Source organism: Ovis canadensis, chromosome 6 (assembly GCF_042477335.2).
Source record: "Ovis canadensis isolate MfBH-ARS-UI-01 breed Bighorn chromosome 6, ARS-UI_OviCan_v2, whole genome shotgun sequence".
In the NCBI taxonomy this organism is placed as follows: Eukaryota; Metazoa; Chordata; class Mammalia; order Artiodactyla; family Bovidae; genus Ovis; species Ovis canadensis.
In genome coordinates, this window is record NC_091250.1 from 17,857,439 (window position 1) to 17,874,937 (window position 17,499).

Consider the following 17,499-nt stretch of genomic DNA (forward strand, 5'->3'; position numbering starts at 1 on the left):
CTTTAGAGACAAAACATCAATGGAACTACTTCAAAAAAAAAGTGTTCTCATTGTCCTGGCCTTCTTGTTGTCCAGCCTGAAGACTGCTGGCTGGTGTTTATTGTCTCCCTTCAAGGCTCAGGATTAGCAGCTTTATAAATCAGTACTGAACTGATCAGAAATCTGACTTCGTTTGCACCAAACAGTAGAGTAAGCTTACACCTTCCTGCCTCAAACCCTTCTTTCTTCTCTTGCTTATTAATGAATATCTTTTATGGCAATTTTTCCAGAAAAGGATCATTTTATCTGCATTAAAAACCTGTTCAGGCAGATACCCTTTCTTCTCAATTGTCTTAATGTTATTTTGGAACTCATCACTGACTCTCGGTGTGCAGAAGTTTCTCCTGTTCAGTTCAGCCAATCAGTCATGTGTGGCTCTTTGTGGCCCCATGGACTGCAGCATGCCAGGCCTCCCTGTCCATCACCAACTCCTGGAGCTTGCTCAAACTCATGTCCATCTAGGCAGTGATGCCATCCAACCATCTCATCCTCTATCATCCCCTTTTCCTGCCATCCATCTTTCCCAGCATCAGGGTCTTTTCCAATGAGTCAGTTCTTCACATTGGGTGGCCAAATATTGGAGTTTCAGCTTCAATCGGGATCTTGCTCCTGTTATCTTGACATTTTTAAAGGCAAACTTCTTTTCTAAAATTATCAAACCATCCTTTACGGGCATTAAATTATCCAGCTTTGGATTGTTCATCTTTCTTTAGTTGTCATATAATGGCCTCATGTTAGTCTAGAGGTGTGAATTTCTTATAACAATCCTGTATCCACAAAAAAAGCTAATTTCATGGCTGTAGTCACTGTCTGCAGTGATTTTGGAGCCCAAGAAAATAAAACTTGTCCCTGCTTCCACTTTTTTCTTATTTGTCATGAAGTGATGGGACCTGATGCCATGATCTTAGTCCTGTGATGTAGTCCACCGGCAAGTACCATCAAAGACTGCTGATAAAAGATATTCATTAATACCTAGAAGAGGTCTTGGTAGACATCAGGCATTCAATACATATCTGAACAGACTCATCCTCATATATGTTTCTTCATCATTTAGCCATTTTAGATGCTCTTTGTACATTTCCCTTTGGGCTTTTGCTCTTTGGGCTTTACTGGTGGCTCAGACGGTAAACCATCTGCCTGCAATGCAGGAGACCTGGGTTCAGTCCCTGGGTTGTGAAGATCCACTGGAGAAGGAAATGGCAGCCCACTCCGGTATTCTTGCCTGGAAAATTCCATGGACAGAGGAGCCTGGTAGGTACAGTCCATGGGATCACAAAGAGTTGCTCATGACTGAACAACTTCACTTGTGCATTCCCCAGCTTTTTTTTTCCCCCACTTAGTGCTTTATTATCCATAATAATGGGCAACATACCTAGCAGGAAATTTTAAATAACAATTAAAATTTAATTTGCCATCTTTTTTAATTGAATACTTTAAAATTATTGTTAAAATTTAGTGAGGGTGACCGTTTCTAACTTCATCTCCATTTATTTTAGCCATGTTCTCTTTGTGGAGGTGTTATAAAAGAGGCAATCAAGTCAAACACCAGGAGAGAAAAGGAAAAAAAAAGAAAAGCCAACTCTTGAGCAACTGAGAATAGACGGAACATAAATTGTTTAACTCACTAAGCAAGTCTCCATGGAGGAAATTGTTATGCATAATGCCTCTAAAACCATAATCCTCCCCTTAATGACTTCTATCTACCAACCTATTCAAACATCTCATCTTTCAACTATTAAGAACATTGTCATTTCTGGTTAGGGAAGATAAATGGCTTCCTTTGAGTTCAATAGTTTAAGAGCTTCAATAGATTAAGATTAAATTAGTTAATCCTGTTTAACTAAACTCATCTATTAGGAACCATAAAATCTGTGGTTTGACAATTATTGTACATTTGCTAAATAAGATACTCTGACAGGATAAACCCACCCTTAGGGCAGAGAATGAAGAAGAACTAAAGAGCCTCTTGATGAAAATGAAAGAGGAAAGTGAAAAAGTTGGCTTAAAGCTCAACATTCAGAAAACTAAGATCAGGCATTTGGTCCCATCACTTCATGGCAAATAGATGGGGAAACAGTGGAAACAGTGACAGAATTTATTTTCTTGGGCTCCAAAATCACTGCAGATGTTGACTTTAGCCATGAAATTAAAAGACGCTTTCTCCTTGAAAGAAAAGTTATGACCAACCTAGAAAGCTTATTAAAAAGCAGAGACATTACTTTACCAACAAAGGTCCATCTAGTCAAAGCTATGGTTTTTCCAGTAGTCATGTATGGATGTGAGAGTTGGACTATAAAGAAAGCTGAGTGCCAAAGAACTGATGCTTTTGAATTTTGGTGTTGGAGAAGACTCTTGAGAGTCCCTTGGATTGCAAGGAGATCTAACCAGTCCATCCTAAAGGAAATCAGTCCTGAATATTCATTGGAAGGGCTGATGATGAAGCTGAAACTCCATTACTTTGGCCACCTGGTGCGAAAAACTGACTCATTTGAAAAGATCCTGATGCTGGGAAAGACTGAAGGCAGGAGGAGAAGGGGATGACAGAGGATGAGATGGTCAGATGGCATCACTGACTCAATGGACATGAGTTTGAGTAAACTCTGGGAGTTGGTTATGGATAGGGAGGCCTGGTGTGCTGCAGTCCATAGGGTTGCAAGGTAGGACACAATTAAGTGACTGAACTGAACTGAACAGGATAAAATACCTCCTTATGTTTTTATATTTGTCCTTATCAGCAAGTTTTCCCCCTTTGGACAGTAATGTTAAATTGATTGTGCTAATGAAAGTGAAAATAGCTATTTCTTTTAAATAAGAGGTCATTTTTAAACTGAGACTTTTTTGTTTTGGGTCTGAGGTGACACTATAGTCTTGAATTTAAGCATTTAAAAGGGAAAGTGTTGTTTTTTATTTTTAAAGATATTTTAAATGTAGACCGTTTTTAAAATCTTTATTGAATATGTTACAATATTGCCTCTGTTTTCTTGGCTTTTTTTTGGGTCACAAAGCACATGGGATTTTAGCTGCTTGACCAGGGGTTGAGCTCATACTCCCTCACTAGAAGGCAAAGTCTGCACCACTGACCAATAGGGCAGTCCTGGGGAAAAGATTTTAAATCATAAAAGCTTTCTTTTCCAAAAACAAACCTTGATATTCTGTAGTTTTACCATATGCTATAGAGCAGAGAAAAATGAAGATTTTATAGTAAGGGACATTCTTAGTAAGCAGAAAGAAGCAGAAGACAGTAAGAAGAAGAAGGAAAGAGAAAAGAAAAGTGAACCAAAGTTTTCTCTGCTATCATGTCAAAATTTAGGACACTCATATAACCCCAGACATATTAGAGGAAAGCTAAAAGCAGAAAGGCTTATACCTAGTTTTGTGTTAGAAAATCTAGAAAGAAACTGAAAAGCAGATGTTTTTTGTCACAACATGAGATGACATAACAGTATGGATGGGGAGGCTTGTAGTGATTGGCAGAGAATGCCCTGGGAACCCCAAGCTGCCTCATTTCTAGGTGAGCTATGTGAGCAGTATATTCAGCATTATAGTAATCCAAGGCTATGCCCCAACCACTGATGCTGAAGAAGCTGAAGTAGGATGGTTCTGTGAAGACCTAAAATTCCATATAGAACTAACACCAAAAATAGGTGTCCTTTTCATTATAGGGGACTGGAATGCAAAAGGAGGAAGTCAAGAAGTACCTGGAGGAACAGACAGGTTTGGCCTTGTAGAACAAAACAAATCAGGGCAAAGGCTAACAGAGTTTTGCCAAGAGAGTGCTCTGATCATAAAATACACCCTCTTCCAACAACACAAGAGATAGCTCTACACATGGACATCACCAGAAGTCAATATTGAAATCAGATCGATTATATTCTTTGCAGCTGAAGATGGAGAAGCTCTATACAGTCAGGAAGAATAAGACTGGGAGCTGACTGTGGCTCAGATCATGAACTCCTCATTGCAAAATTCAGATTTAAATTGAAGAAAGTACAGAAAACCATTAGGAAGCATTACTACAAATAAGGGTAGTGGAGGTAATGGAATTCCAGCTGAGTTATTTAAAATCCTAAAAGGTGATGCTGTTGAAACGCTGCATGTAGTATGCCAGCAAATTTGGAAAAACTCAGCAGTGGCCACAGGACTACAAAAGGTCAGTTTTCATTCCAACCCCAAAGAAGGGCAATACTAAAGAATGATCAAACTACAGCACATCGTGCTCATTTCACATGCTAGCAAGGTAATCCTTCAAGCTATGCTATGACAGTACATGAACTGAGAACTTCCAGACGTACAAATTGGACTTAGCAAAGGCAGAGAAGCCAGAAATCAATTGCCAACATTTTCTGGATCACAGAAAAAGCAAGAGAAATCCAAATAAACACTCTCTTTTGCTTCAATGACTGTGTTAAAGCCTTTGACTATGTGGATGAGCACTGTGGAAAATTCTTAAAGAAATGGGGATATCAGACCACCTTCCCTTCCCTTCTCAGAAACCTGTATGCAGGTCAAAAAGCAACAGTTAGAAATACCAATAACCTCAGATAAGCAGATGATACCACCCTAGTGGCAAAAAGTAAAGAGGAACCTAGAACTTCCTGATGGTGAAAGAGTAAAGTGAAAAAGCTGACTTATAACCCAACATTCAAAAAAGTACGATCATGGCATCAGTCCCATCACTTCATGGCAAATAGATGGGGAAACAATGGAAACAGTGACAGACTTTATTTTCTTGGGCTCCAAAATCACTGCAGATGGTGGCTGCAGCCCTGAAATTAAAAGATGCTTGCTCTTTGGAAGAAAAGCTATGACAAACCTAGATAGGGTATTAAAAAGCACAGACATTACTTTGTCAACAAAGGTCCATATAGTCAAAGCTATGGTTTTTGAAGAATTCATATACAGTTGTGAGAGTTGACCCATACAGAAGGCTGAGTGCCAAAGAATTGATGCTTTCAAACTGTGGTGCTGGTGAAGGTTCTTGAGAGTCCTTTGGACAGCAGGAGTTCTAACCAGTCAATCCTAAAGGAAATCAATCCTGAATATTCATTGGAAGGACTGATGCTGAAGCTGAACCATCAATACTTTGGACAATTGATAGGAAGAGCTGACTCACTGGAAAAGCAAAACAAACACAACTCTTTCCCTGATGCTGGGAAAGATTGAGGGTAGGTGGAGAAGAGGTCAACAGAGGATGAGATGGTTGGATGGCATCATTGACTCAATGGACATGAGTTTGAGCAAACCCCAGGAGGTAGTGAAAGACAGGTAAGCCTGGCATGCAGCAGTCTATGGGGTTGCAAAGAGTTGGACATGACTTAGCAATTGAACAACAACAGGAAAACGATAATAAATTGACAACTTGAGCAATCATCAATAATAGGAAATAAATATTTTCCTGTGGAGGTTCCAAAACTGTACCCACTATTGGCAATTAAATTTATGACTTAGGCATATATCCAAGGGGGAATTCCCTAGTGACTTAGCAATAAAGAATCCACCTGCCAATGCAGGAGATGGGGTTCCATTCATGGGTTGGGAAGATTCCCTGGAGAACGAAATAGCAACCCATCCAGCATTTTTGTGTGGGAAATCCCATGGACAGAGGAGCATGCAGTCTCAAAGAGTCAGACATGACTTAGTGACTAAACAAAAACAACAACATATATCTGTCATTTAGTTATGGTTTTTTGGGCATACTGAAAGTTTTCTATATTTTCAGAAGTAAAATATTAAGAAATTTGTGAAGTAGAAGTGAAGACTAACAGATATTCCTCATATTTGAAATTAGATGTCTTAGGAAAATAAGATTTTTTTTTACTTAAAATTTTGAACAAAAAATGCTGAGATGGTTAAATACAATTTTTATTTTAAGCAAGAACTTACAATTCATTAGTTTACAGACAAGCTGAAATAGAAGGTAATATAACTACTCTTTAAAATGAAATTACAGACTGGATTGACAATGACTTTACACAACTAAATGAATTTATCTTACATAACACATTAAAATTATCTTCTATATATTATGAACTGACATCCAAATCCACAGCTCTTATACATAAGCTCCACATGTTAACAGAATTTGTTGATTTTAAATACGTAGTTACTATGAATATATTTTAGGTGATCACCACAGTTTTTTTCTCCTTAGTAAATGCTGAGAATTATGACATATGCAGACAGTGTATAAGAGACCTTAAGTCAGCTTTGATTCCATTATTAAGAAATCCATACAGAATTGGATTAAGACAACAGGACATCATGCCTAGCAAGTGACATATGCAATACACCAACTTGAAATGTCTGTTTGAGATCAGGTTATCATTAAAATCGGTCACCACGTGGAAAAGGTGTAGAGGCATCCAGCTCACCGCAAACACTAGTATCAAGATAGTCAGTCTGTAGAAAACACTTCGAGATCTCTTTTTAATTCTCATGATAGACTGGTTTACTCTCATTTCATGAACATCTGAGTTTTCTTCCGGTTTCACCTCAAAGCAGGTGGGCACCCCTGGTACGAACTTACTGGATGAAGGGAGCGGACTCTTCCTGGAGCCCACGTGCTCCAGAAGCCTTCCGGGGCGGTTCTCCAGAGGCGGCCTGGCTGGGGCGGGCAGCACAGAGGCCGTCTTCTTGCTGTACCGCCTTCTGTGCTTCCTGATGAATGAGTAGCTCCACTTCTGGCTGCTGGGGAGCTTCACTTGGGGCCCACTCTTTTGGGAAGGATGGAGAGTTAAGTTGATCATCTCCTTTTCTTCCAGTTGGTTTTCTTTGTTGGACAATCCACAGCTTATACTCCTGCAGACACTAGTATGACTTACAGTTAGACAAACTAAGGGCAGAATATACTGAACAAGCAATAAACAGATAGTGAAAGCAATTCGATATGCATCAGATGGCCATGACTCGACACATAGATACCTGTTGCTCAGCAATGCCGAGCCAAAGGTCTCCTGAAGTTCCACGAGGCTGTGAAACACTGGGAGAGGAGAACACATTGCAAAACCCAGTGTCCAGACAGTGGCGATCAGGAAATAGCCATGGTTAGCCGTTAAATGATTAGATACAGGATGTTTTATCATATGATACCTGACAATGGCGATGGATATTAAAATTAAAGTGGAAACCAGAACCGTCACACATTGAAGGAAAGGCATAATGTGACACATGACCCTGCCAAACATCCACTGATCCAGCAAGACCGAGGTCAGTGTGAAAGGTGAGCAAAATAGCACAACCAAGATATCAGAGAAGGCCAGGTTCCCTATGAGGAAGTTGACTGTAGTCTTCTGATTTCGCTTCCTCATGAGAGCCATCAAAATAAGCAGATTCCCCATAAAACCAAGAAGACTTACAAGTGTATAGAGTCCAATCAAAAAATACTGCAAGTCATCAACACTGCTTTTATAGTCATCCCAGACTGGGAAATCAGAGTTCTGAAGAGCAGCAGTATTGTTCTCACCAGCAAATGTTTTGTTATAATAATCCTTGAGCTCGGAATCCATATTATACTCCTGCTTGGAATAGAAAGACATTAGTTAGGAACCAAAAAAAAAAAAAAATCATGACAACTATAAATTAATCCTTTGAGAAGGAAACAAAATTTTACCGTTTTCTCTTGTTACCTTATTAATTTACTAAGAAAGGTTAGTGAAGTCTTTACCTGGCACCAAATACTGTGCAAATATCAGCCATAACAATTATAGTAAGTTTAAATCTTTCATCATCATTTCTATGATGTATTGACTCATGTTAAAACAGTAGGCAAAAAAAGTAGACCTTTTTTTTCACTTATGTAGGAAAAATGTAAGGGGAAGAAAAGGAAAGTGTGGATAAGAACTTCAAGATATCTAATTATAATAGCTAATTAATACTTTGTCTAATGGAGATACATGTTGTAGTCATATCTTAGACATTTCTTTCTATCCTACATCAATCAAGGTCAAACTTGAAAGTAACCTACCCTAAACTATTCCTTGATCTATTCAATTGGATGTGATCTCCTTTGAATCCCCAAATATTTCTGTTTATAGAATCTGAGACTATATGACACAATTTGCTTTGCACTGCAAGTATAATAAAAACCAGTTTATCTTATTTATGTATAAGCAATGGGAAAGCAGAAACTGTCCTTTACTCACTGTGATATCGACCATAAAACATGGCACAGTAGCTTCATCATGGCACTGTTAAGTAAATATATGCGGGAAAATGAAAAATTCAAACCAGAGTCTAATATCCCAAATATATCAAGTTCATAAAATCTTCCGATTTGAGCTTCTCAAGTGTAGATACACTATCATAGGACCTACATGTACAGAGTAGGCACTCAGTAAATGTTTACGTGAACACAATCTTGACAGCGAAATCATCCTGTGGTAAATTCTCAGTTCTCTGAGACCTGCAGATTATGGTGAATTAAACCACTGACCAGCTAGCTGCTGGTATATTTAAAAACAAAATTTACTTGTTTATTTTTTAATTTAAAAATTGAAAATATATTTCAGCCTTAAAAACACTGAATAAATTCATTTTGTTCAAGGAAGATATTATAGCATAAAGAAGTGATACTAATATGCTGCTGCTGTTGCTGCTGCTGCTAAGTCACATCAGTCATGTCCGACTCTGTGTGACCCCTTAGACGGCAGCCCACCAGGCTCCCCCGTCCCTGGGATTCTCCAGGCAAGAATACTGGAGTGGGTTGCCATTTCCTTCGCCAATGCATGAAAGTGAAAAGTGAAAGTGAAGTCGCTCAGTCATATCCAACACTCAGCGACCCCATGGACTGTAGCCTACTAGGCTCTTCTGTCCATGGGATTCTCCAGGCAAGAGTACTGGAGTGGGTTGCCATTGCCTTCTCTGGATACTAATATAACATATCATAAATTTTGTCACCTCAGGGATATTAATACTATTAATACCACAATGATATTACTTATTTACTGTTACATATTACAGATTTTATATTATTGTCTAATGAAGCACACAACTGCCTAAAATATATCAAGAAGAGGCAAAAGGAAAACCTTCTTCCCTTTAAAAAAGCAAGTGCTTCCCATTTTTTTCTAAACAAGAATATCCTATAGAATACTCAGGATAGCAACAGTTAGTTAATTCTGATGCGTATACCTTGTAACAGAGATCCTGATATAGATAGATGTAGATAGATAGACAGATATAGATATAGATATGGATATGGATATATATAGAGATACATATATCTTAAAAATCAGCATAAGTTTATCAATCTATTTCTAGATCTATAGTTGGGTAATTATGTTAAAAACTATAAAAATACATATATTTAAATTAATAGTAAACAATTATCTCCTATTTATAAGGGATATATAGATCCTGGGCCAATAAATTTCCAAAGGGCAAATCTTATTGTGCACATACATTTGTTGTAAATAACTTTTCAAGTATACATAGAGCAGTTTTCAAATAGCATGATATAAGCATTGTTGTACTATGAGAAACTTAAAAGCTTTTTTCACAACTTCTATAACAGATCCTACATTATTAAGTTTCTGAAGGCCAGTTGCATTCCTTTACAGTGAGACATCACTCAGTCATGTCCGACTCTTTGTCCATGGAATTCTCCAGGCCAGAATACTGGAGTGGGTTGTCTTCCCTTCTCCAGGGGATCTTCCCAACCCAGGGATCAAACCCAGGTCTCCCACATTGCAGGCAGATCCTTTACCAGACAAGCCACCAGGGAAGCCCCTTGTAAAGATAAATGAATTCAAAAGTTCAGGATCTTATTCATTTATTCTCAGGTATTAATCAATAATTTACGCTGATATCGTCTCAAGTTGAAAAAGATAACTGGTAAGTACGATAATGACTCACCAGGCTTACTGAATCATCCCACTCATCATATTCCCAGTCAATGGGCTTCCTGCCGCTCCCCTGGACAGGTCCATAAGCTTTTAATCAGAGCAGCCTGGATTGGCCTTCCTGCCTCATTTCCTGAGCTCCAGTGACCCCCTGGCTCCATCTGGCTTCTTCCCCATCCTATTTACACTATTTACACTCACAGTCTGTAAGGCTGCTTGTTACCATGATTCCTTTATACTCAGCTGTTCTTCTCTGGATTCACTTTTTGAAAACAGTCCTTTTTAGTTGAACATCAGTAGTTACTGATTGTCCCCCCTGTGACCAAGGCAAAGACAGAAGAGAAACTGGACAGTATACTCCATAATGGCTTTGTGTTTTCTGGGGACACATAATTGTAGGGTAAAACATCTTGAGAGTAAAAATTACTGTCCCAAATGTGAAGTAAGAGGAGAAGCAGCACTATTGGTGATGACAGAAGAATGTGGCGTGAGTCTAAAATTCAGAGTGCCTCCAGTGCATGCTCAGGTCTCTCTGGGAGACTCTGATGGAGAAAAGGGAAAATGTCCTAATTATTTTCATGATTTTAATGATGCTGAATAGAGTATGTTGTACATAGTAGATGCTAAATAAATATGTTACTTAATCAAATTACAAAAGTAGTTTAATTTTCTCAGCTTTAAAATAACAGAAATGAGTCACCTGGGAACATGGACAAATTTAGCATAGAGTGTGACTATATGTGTATATATGTGTGTGCGTGTGTGCTTAGCCATGTCTGACTCTTTGCAACCCCATGGACTGTAAACCACCAGACTCCTCTGCCCATGGAATTTTCCAGGCAAGAATACTGGAGCAGGTTGCCATTTTCACTTCCACAGAATCTTTCCCAACTCAGAGATGGAACCTGGGTCTCCTGCATTGCAGGCAGATTCTTTACCATCTGAGCCATGGTTCTAGTATATGTGTATATATAAACATACATGCACACGTATATGTACATATGTATAAACATGTTATATATATATAATGTATACAATAATATATGTATGTATTCATGTATTGAATATACACAGATATATTAATACATATTAATATATTGGATATTGAATGTCTATTTATATTCTATATTCATATATATTTAATATTCAATGTATGAATATATAGAATATTGAATATACATGCATATATGTATGTATGTCTATTTACATATACACATATATTAGAACCATTGAAATTAGACAAGGTTTCAAAAGGCCCGCAAATGAAATGAAGAGTACCTACATAGGCAATTGTGATAATTTACCATGTTTCAACTAAAAATTATGATCAGGCCTCATTATAAAATGTGTCCACTTTATTTCACTTATAGTGTGTCTTTACAAACTGAAGGTTTGTGGCAACCCTGCATAGAACAAGTACATCAGCACCATTTCTCCAACAGCACATACTTACTTTGTGTCTCGGTGCCACATTCGGTAATTCTCTCAATAGTTCGAATTTTTCATGACTACTTGTTACTTTGATCTGTGGTCAGTGACTGTCGATGTACTATTGTAATTGTTTCGGGACACCATGAACTGTATCCATATAAGATGCGACTTAATCCACACACATGATGTCTGTTTTGACTGCTCCACTGTCTGTTCCCCAACCTCTCCCCCTTTCCTTAGGCCTCCCTACTCTCTGAGACACAACAATATTGAAATTAGGCCAGTTGTTAATTCTACAAAGACCTCTAAGCATTCAAGTGAAAAGAAGAGTTTCAAGTCCTTCACTTTAAATCAAAAGCTAGAAACAATTAAGCTTAGTAGGCAAGGCATGTCAAAAGCCCAGATAGGCTGAAAGCTATGTTTCTTGTGCCAAATAGTTAGCCAACTTGTGAATGCAAAGGAGTTCTTGAAGGAAATTAAAAGTGCTACTACAGTTAATACATGCTGCTGCTGCTAAGTTGCCTCAGTCGTGTCCAACTCTGTGCGACCCCATAGTGGCAGCCCACCAGGCTCCCCCGTCCCTGGGATTCTCCAGGCACGAAAGTTAATACATGAATGATTAATAAAGAAACTGCCTTATTGTAGATACAGAGGAAGCTTTAACAGTCTGGATAAAAGATCAAACCAGTGACATTCCCTTAAACCAAACCCTAAACCAGACCAAGGCTCTAACTCTCTCCAATTCTGTCAAGGCTAAGAGAGGTGAGGAAGCTGCAGAAAAGTCTAAAGCTAGCAGAGTTTGGTTCATGAGGTTTAAGAAAAGAAGCCTTCTCTAGAACCTCAAAGTGCAAGGGGAAGCGTCAAGTACTGATATAGAAGCTGCAGCAAGTAACCCAGAAGATCTAGCTCATATATAATGCAGGTGGTTACATTGAACAGGTTTTCAACGTAGACAAAACAGTCTTATATTGGACGAAGAGGCCCTCTAGGATTTCCATAGCTAGAGAGGACAAGTCAGTACCTGGCTCCAAAGCTTCAAAGGACAGGCTGACTCTCTTGTTAAGGGCTAATGCTCTAGTGACTTTAAATTGAGCCAATTAATGTTTATTATTCAGAGAATACTGGGGCCCTTAAGAATTCTGCTCAGTCTATTCTGTCGGTGCTTAATAAATGAAACAACAAAACATGTCTATTGAAAACATGGCCTACCAAATTTTTTAAGCCTGCTGTTGAAATCTACTGCTCGGGAAAAAAAAAAAAAAGTTCCTATCAAAATATCACTGCACATTGACAATACAACTGGTCACCCAAAAGGCTGATGAGATGTAAGAGAATTCATGTTTTTTCCATGCCTGCTAACATGACATCCATTCTGCAGCCCACGGATCAAAGAGTAATTTCAACTTTCAAGTTTTATTACTTAAGATAGAGAATTTTGTAAAGCTATAGCTGCCATAGATAATGATTTCTCTGATGGATTTGGGCAAAGTCAATTGAAAACCTTCTAAAAGGTATTCATCATTCTAGATACCATTAAGAATATTTGTGATTTATGAAAACAGTCAACATGTCAATATGAACAGGAGTTGGAAAGAAGTTGATTTCAACCATCATGATGACTATGAGGAGTCAAGACTTCAGTGGAGGAGGTAACTGCACCTGTGGTGGAAATAGCAAGTGAAGCCTGAAGAACTCACTGAATTGTTACAATCTCATGATAAAACTTTAAGGGGTAAGGAGTTGCTTCTTATGAATGAGCAAAGAAAGTGGTTTCTCAAAATGGAATCTTCTCCCAGTGAAAATGCTGTGAAAGTTGTTGAAATGACAACAAAGGATTTAGAATATGACATAACTTTAGTTGATAAAACAGCAGCAGGGCTTGAGAGGACTGACTCCAACTTTGAAAGGAGTTCTACTGCAGGTAAAATACTATTGAACAGCATTGTTTGCTACAGAGAAATCACTCCCGAAAGATACGATTAATGGGACAAATTTCATACTTTAAAAAACTGTCACAGCCACCCCAAGCTTCTGCAACCATCACTCCCCTGATCAGTCAGCAGCCACCAACACTGAGGTAAGAGCCTTTACAGCAAAAAAATCTATGACTCACTGAAGGCTCAGATGATAGCTTTTTTTTTTTTTAGCAATAATGTATTTTTAATTAAGGTATCTACATTGTTTTGGGGCTCCCCAGATGGTGCTAGAGGTAAAGACTTGCCTGCCAATGCAGGAGGCATAATAAGAGACACTGGGTTCAGAAGATCCCCTGGAGAAGGGCATGGCAACCCACTCCAGTATTCTCTGTCCATGGGATTCTATCCATGGAATTCTCCATGAGGCCCTTGGGATTCTGTTCATGGGATTCTCCATGGGGTTTGGAGAATCCCATGGACAGAAGAGCCTGGTAGGCTATAGTCCATGGGCTTGCAAAGAGTCGGACACAACTGAAGCTACCTAGCATGCATGCATGCACATTGTTTTATTAGACATAATATTACTGCATGCTTAATAGACTATAGTGTAAGTATAAGTTTTATATACACTGGAAAATGAAACTCATGTGACTTGCCTTGTTGTAATGGCCTGGAACCAAGTCTGCAATATGTCTGAGGTTTGCTCCAAAATATCTTCATTGATAAAGGCTATCACATAAGAACACAAAACTGAAAAGGTAAAAAATATTTACAACATTTATACTTAAATGAAAAAGGACATCAGATTGTATAGTTGGTGGCTGGTACAATTCTATTATAATATATGCACATAAATATTGAACTCATTGAATAAGGAAAAAACCACTATGTCATAAAAATGTCATCCTGAATATTAACTGGACATGACAAAACTGAAGGCAACACTTCTATCCTGCTCTAAAAGACACGAATTTACACATAATTTGAAAGGGAGGCCTTTTTTGTTAATGAATAGCTAAGAGAGATCAGTTGTTCTTTCTTCATTCAACTAGCATTTATTGAACATCTGATATGCTAGGTGCTTTGCTAGGCTGTGGCAGAAGAAAGATAACTGATACAAAGTATGATGTGAAGAATATTCTGAGAGATAAATTAAAGGTCTCTGATGAGTTGTTGCAGACTACAATTGTCTCATACCCCAAAGGCCCTCGATGGATGACGAATCAATGAAAGAAAGGCATTCTCCTGATGTCTTTTTTCACTACAGTTTGAACACGTATTTCTGGGGAATCCTATGAATATGTATTTGTACCTACTGATAGATTATCTTTTTTCCCTTATGCTTTCTCTCACCTCACATTCATTCATTCATTCCCCATTCATTTATTCATTTTATTTTGCTGTGACTATGTAGTTAAACTTTCTGTGCTCTTCCTGTAGCCCCACTCCACCCCAAGTACACACATAGCACCGAAGATCATGCTCGACACTAAAGCAACCTTCTGTAAATCTTATCTTGGATGGATACCTTCTCACAACTAAATAATGGATATTGCAAATGAGAGAAGGGGGCAAAGAGGGAATGTTAAACTTTCTTTCAAAGTGTCTCCTTGTAGCCTGGGAACCTTTTGCACATCAGGAAAATTCTCTCTAATAAGATTCAAGTCTTCTGTTTCTTTACTTGAAAAATTTATACCATAGGAATAACTTTAAAATGAAAGGTGAAAAAACATGGAGGGTTTCTTTCCTTAAACTTACCCCCTAATTTCTCTTACTTCCTGAAAAACACAACAAACAAGCCTATAATAGAAATGGAAATCTTTCTAATAACAATCTGCTTTTCAACAAGTGTTGTAATGAATGTGTACAATTTTATGCAGCAGAAATATTTTACAGATAATAAAAATAATATTAAATGTGAACGTCTCTTCATCTTAGATCACTAGAGAAATTATGAAATAAAGAATGTTTTTAAAATGAAATATTATTTTAGAAGAAATCTGATATTGACTGTGTGAAACCTTTTGTGGTGCATAATTTTTGTTCACTTTTTTATACCTGGTTTTAACCCCCCTCCTCCACTCAGAATTCCCAGGCTGAAACATCAAACTTTTATCCTCAGTGTAACAAGTTAAAGAAAGGAAAGTTTCTGGTCCAACTGTGGTGACGTTTTTTTAAAAAGCAGTATCTTGTAAAGACACTGTAATTTTGTTATATTGTAATTGTTTATAAAAATTGATCTATATGTGACACCAAGACTTATGGAATCTTGTGAATAGACTTTCAGCATTTTAATAGTTCTTAAAAAGAATAGGAGGAGCTGCTTGGAACTCAGAGGACATAGAAGGACTGAGCTTATACATTTAAATAGGTCGCTTTGCTGTGATCTTTTCCTGCCTTATGGAAATACACATCTTTCTTCTCAAAAAGGTTACTAATCACACAAAATAATAAAATATGTGCAACTGTTTCCCCTCTAGCAATGATAAAATATCACCTGTTGCCCACTTTGCTGTGATCCTGGGACAATGGCTATGTTTCACGTTCTCAAATATCCCCATGATGTACTTCTAAAGCCAGAATCTGGCAAAATGTGAATTGTAAAGAAATACTGTTCCGGTCAGCTGATAAACACGCAGGCACAAGCCACCCTCTCTCCCCATTTCTAACATCAGTTTCTTTTCTCTTGAGAAATCTGAAATTTAAAATTGCATTTGGGAGGCAAATTTCGCTGAGTGCGCCTCAGGTGATTTCCACGGTCTCCCAGCAAAGGTCCGTAAGCTCGGGGATGAATTCCCAGCCTCAGAACTCGAGGCTCTGGGACGTGTCGGGATACCTGCCCAGGAGCTCAGACCCGGGCGCACCGCTGCGGGGTCCGGGCGTCAGCGCGCGGCGCTGCAGATGTTCGGCGCCCCAGGCCCCCGCCTGGAGCCCCCCGGAACCCCAGCTCCGAATTTGCCGGGCTTCCCCGCGCTCGCCCTCTCCGGGCGCCGCGTCCTCCCTGCACCCGTGCCCGCAGGACCCTAGACACACTCGTCCCGCTCAGCTCTGCTCACCCACGCCCCGGCCACCCGACTCGCACGGAAGCGCCGCTGAATCCTTCCCTCTCCCTCCGCGCCCCAGAGGCGCCCGCTCCCAGCCCGGACCCCTGATTTCAAGCCCGGCCCTACGGGCACCCCGGGGCGCCTCGGCTCCCGGGATCGCGGCTGTTCCTGCTCCCGGCGGCGGCAGGGACTGGGGCCGCCAGAGTAAGGACCGCTCCCGCCGAGCTCCCCGGCCCTGCTCCCCGAACCCGCTCGGGGCGCCCCCTACCTTCGGATCGGTGGGGGAGAGGAGGCACCTCGTCTCCCGGGTAGGGCCCGCCAAGGCTGGGCCAGGAGGTGGGCTCGGGACCGCTGTGGGCGCAGCAGCGCCGTAGCTCGGGCTCCCCGGGAACTCTTCAAGGCCCAGATTTTCTCCTTGCTCGAAAACAGAAAAATAATAAAAACCCAAAGCAAGCAGAGCGCCGGTCTTTCTCGCACCTTCCACTGTGAGGCGGGGAGGCGTCTGGGCGGGAGTCGCCTAACCTTCCCGGGCGCGGGGTTGCGAAGGCACCCGGCGGAGCGGGGCCGGCTTCCTCCCCGCGCGGCGCGGGCGGCGCGTGGGCGCCAGGCGGGGAGGCTGCTGCCGAACCCTCGCTTCCACGGGCTGCGCCTGGCAGCTACAGACGACGGGGAGGGAAAGAGCTGTCATAGGTTACAAAGACCAGACAAACAAAACTTGTCCTCCGTGTCTGCTCAACGTGATTTCCGTCCTCAAGATGTCCAAATCTGTATCCATCCTGTAGGTTTGCCTTATATTTGATTATCAGTTGTCAGGAGCCTATGGTTTCTCTGTGTGAGAGGGTGTGTGTGTGTGTGTGTGTGTGTGTGTGTGTGTGTGTGTGTGTGTGTGTGTGGGTGTGTGGGTGGGTGGGTGTGTGGGTGTGTGTGTGTGAGAGAGAGAGAGAGAAATTAGGGATGAACCGGTAATAAACCCCTGTGTCCCTATCCTTTGAAGTAAAAGTCTTTTCTTTTAGGCTACCGGGTCTCTGAGTCTCTAAGGCTGCTTCAGAGCTAATAATTAGGAATGTGAAGATGTAGAAATAAAGAATACCTGTTGGACTGGGGAATTGGTAACAATTTAGAATAAATGGACCACATGGCAGAATCATTAGGTCCCTGAAAGATACAGGCAAAGGGCTGACACATTCCCAGGTTGTTTTTATAGGAAGCAGATCCCCACCAGATGAAAAT

At 40.0% G+C, this 17,499-nt stretch overlaps 1 protein-coding gene across 3 annotated transcripts; it reads right to left on the bottom strand.

The window, feature by feature from the left end:
• Positions 1-5,879: 5,879 nt before the first annotated feature.
• On the bottom strand, positions 5,880-17,131 carry NPY5R (neuropeptide Y receptor Y5). Of its 3 annotated transcripts, XM_069592931.1 has the most exons (5): positions 16,538-17,119; positions 13,882-13,975; positions 9,558-9,765; positions 8,181-8,225; positions 5,880-7,553 (listed from the first exon to the last, which is right to left on the bottom strand). In XM_069592931.1, the coding sequence occupies exons 4-5, from the start codon at positions 8,193-8,195 to the stop codon at positions 6,204-6,206; spliced, it is 1,365 nt and encodes a 454-aa protein (XP_069449032.1). In that variant the 5' UTR covers positions 8,196-8,225; positions 9,558-9,765; positions 13,882-13,975; positions 16,538-17,119; the 3' UTR covers positions 5,880-6,203. The 3 variants fall into 3 exon arrangements, with proteins under 3 accessions (XP_069449032.1, XP_069449034.1, XP_069449033.1); XM_069592933.1 differs by lacking the exons at positions 8,181-8,225; positions 9,558-9,765 and having other exon boundaries at positions 16,538-17,131; XM_069592932.1 differs by lacking the exons at positions 9,558-9,765; positions 13,882-13,975; positions 16,538-17,119 and having other exon boundaries at positions 8,181-8,284.
• Between the last annotated feature and the right edge of the window lie 368 nt (positions 17,132-17,499).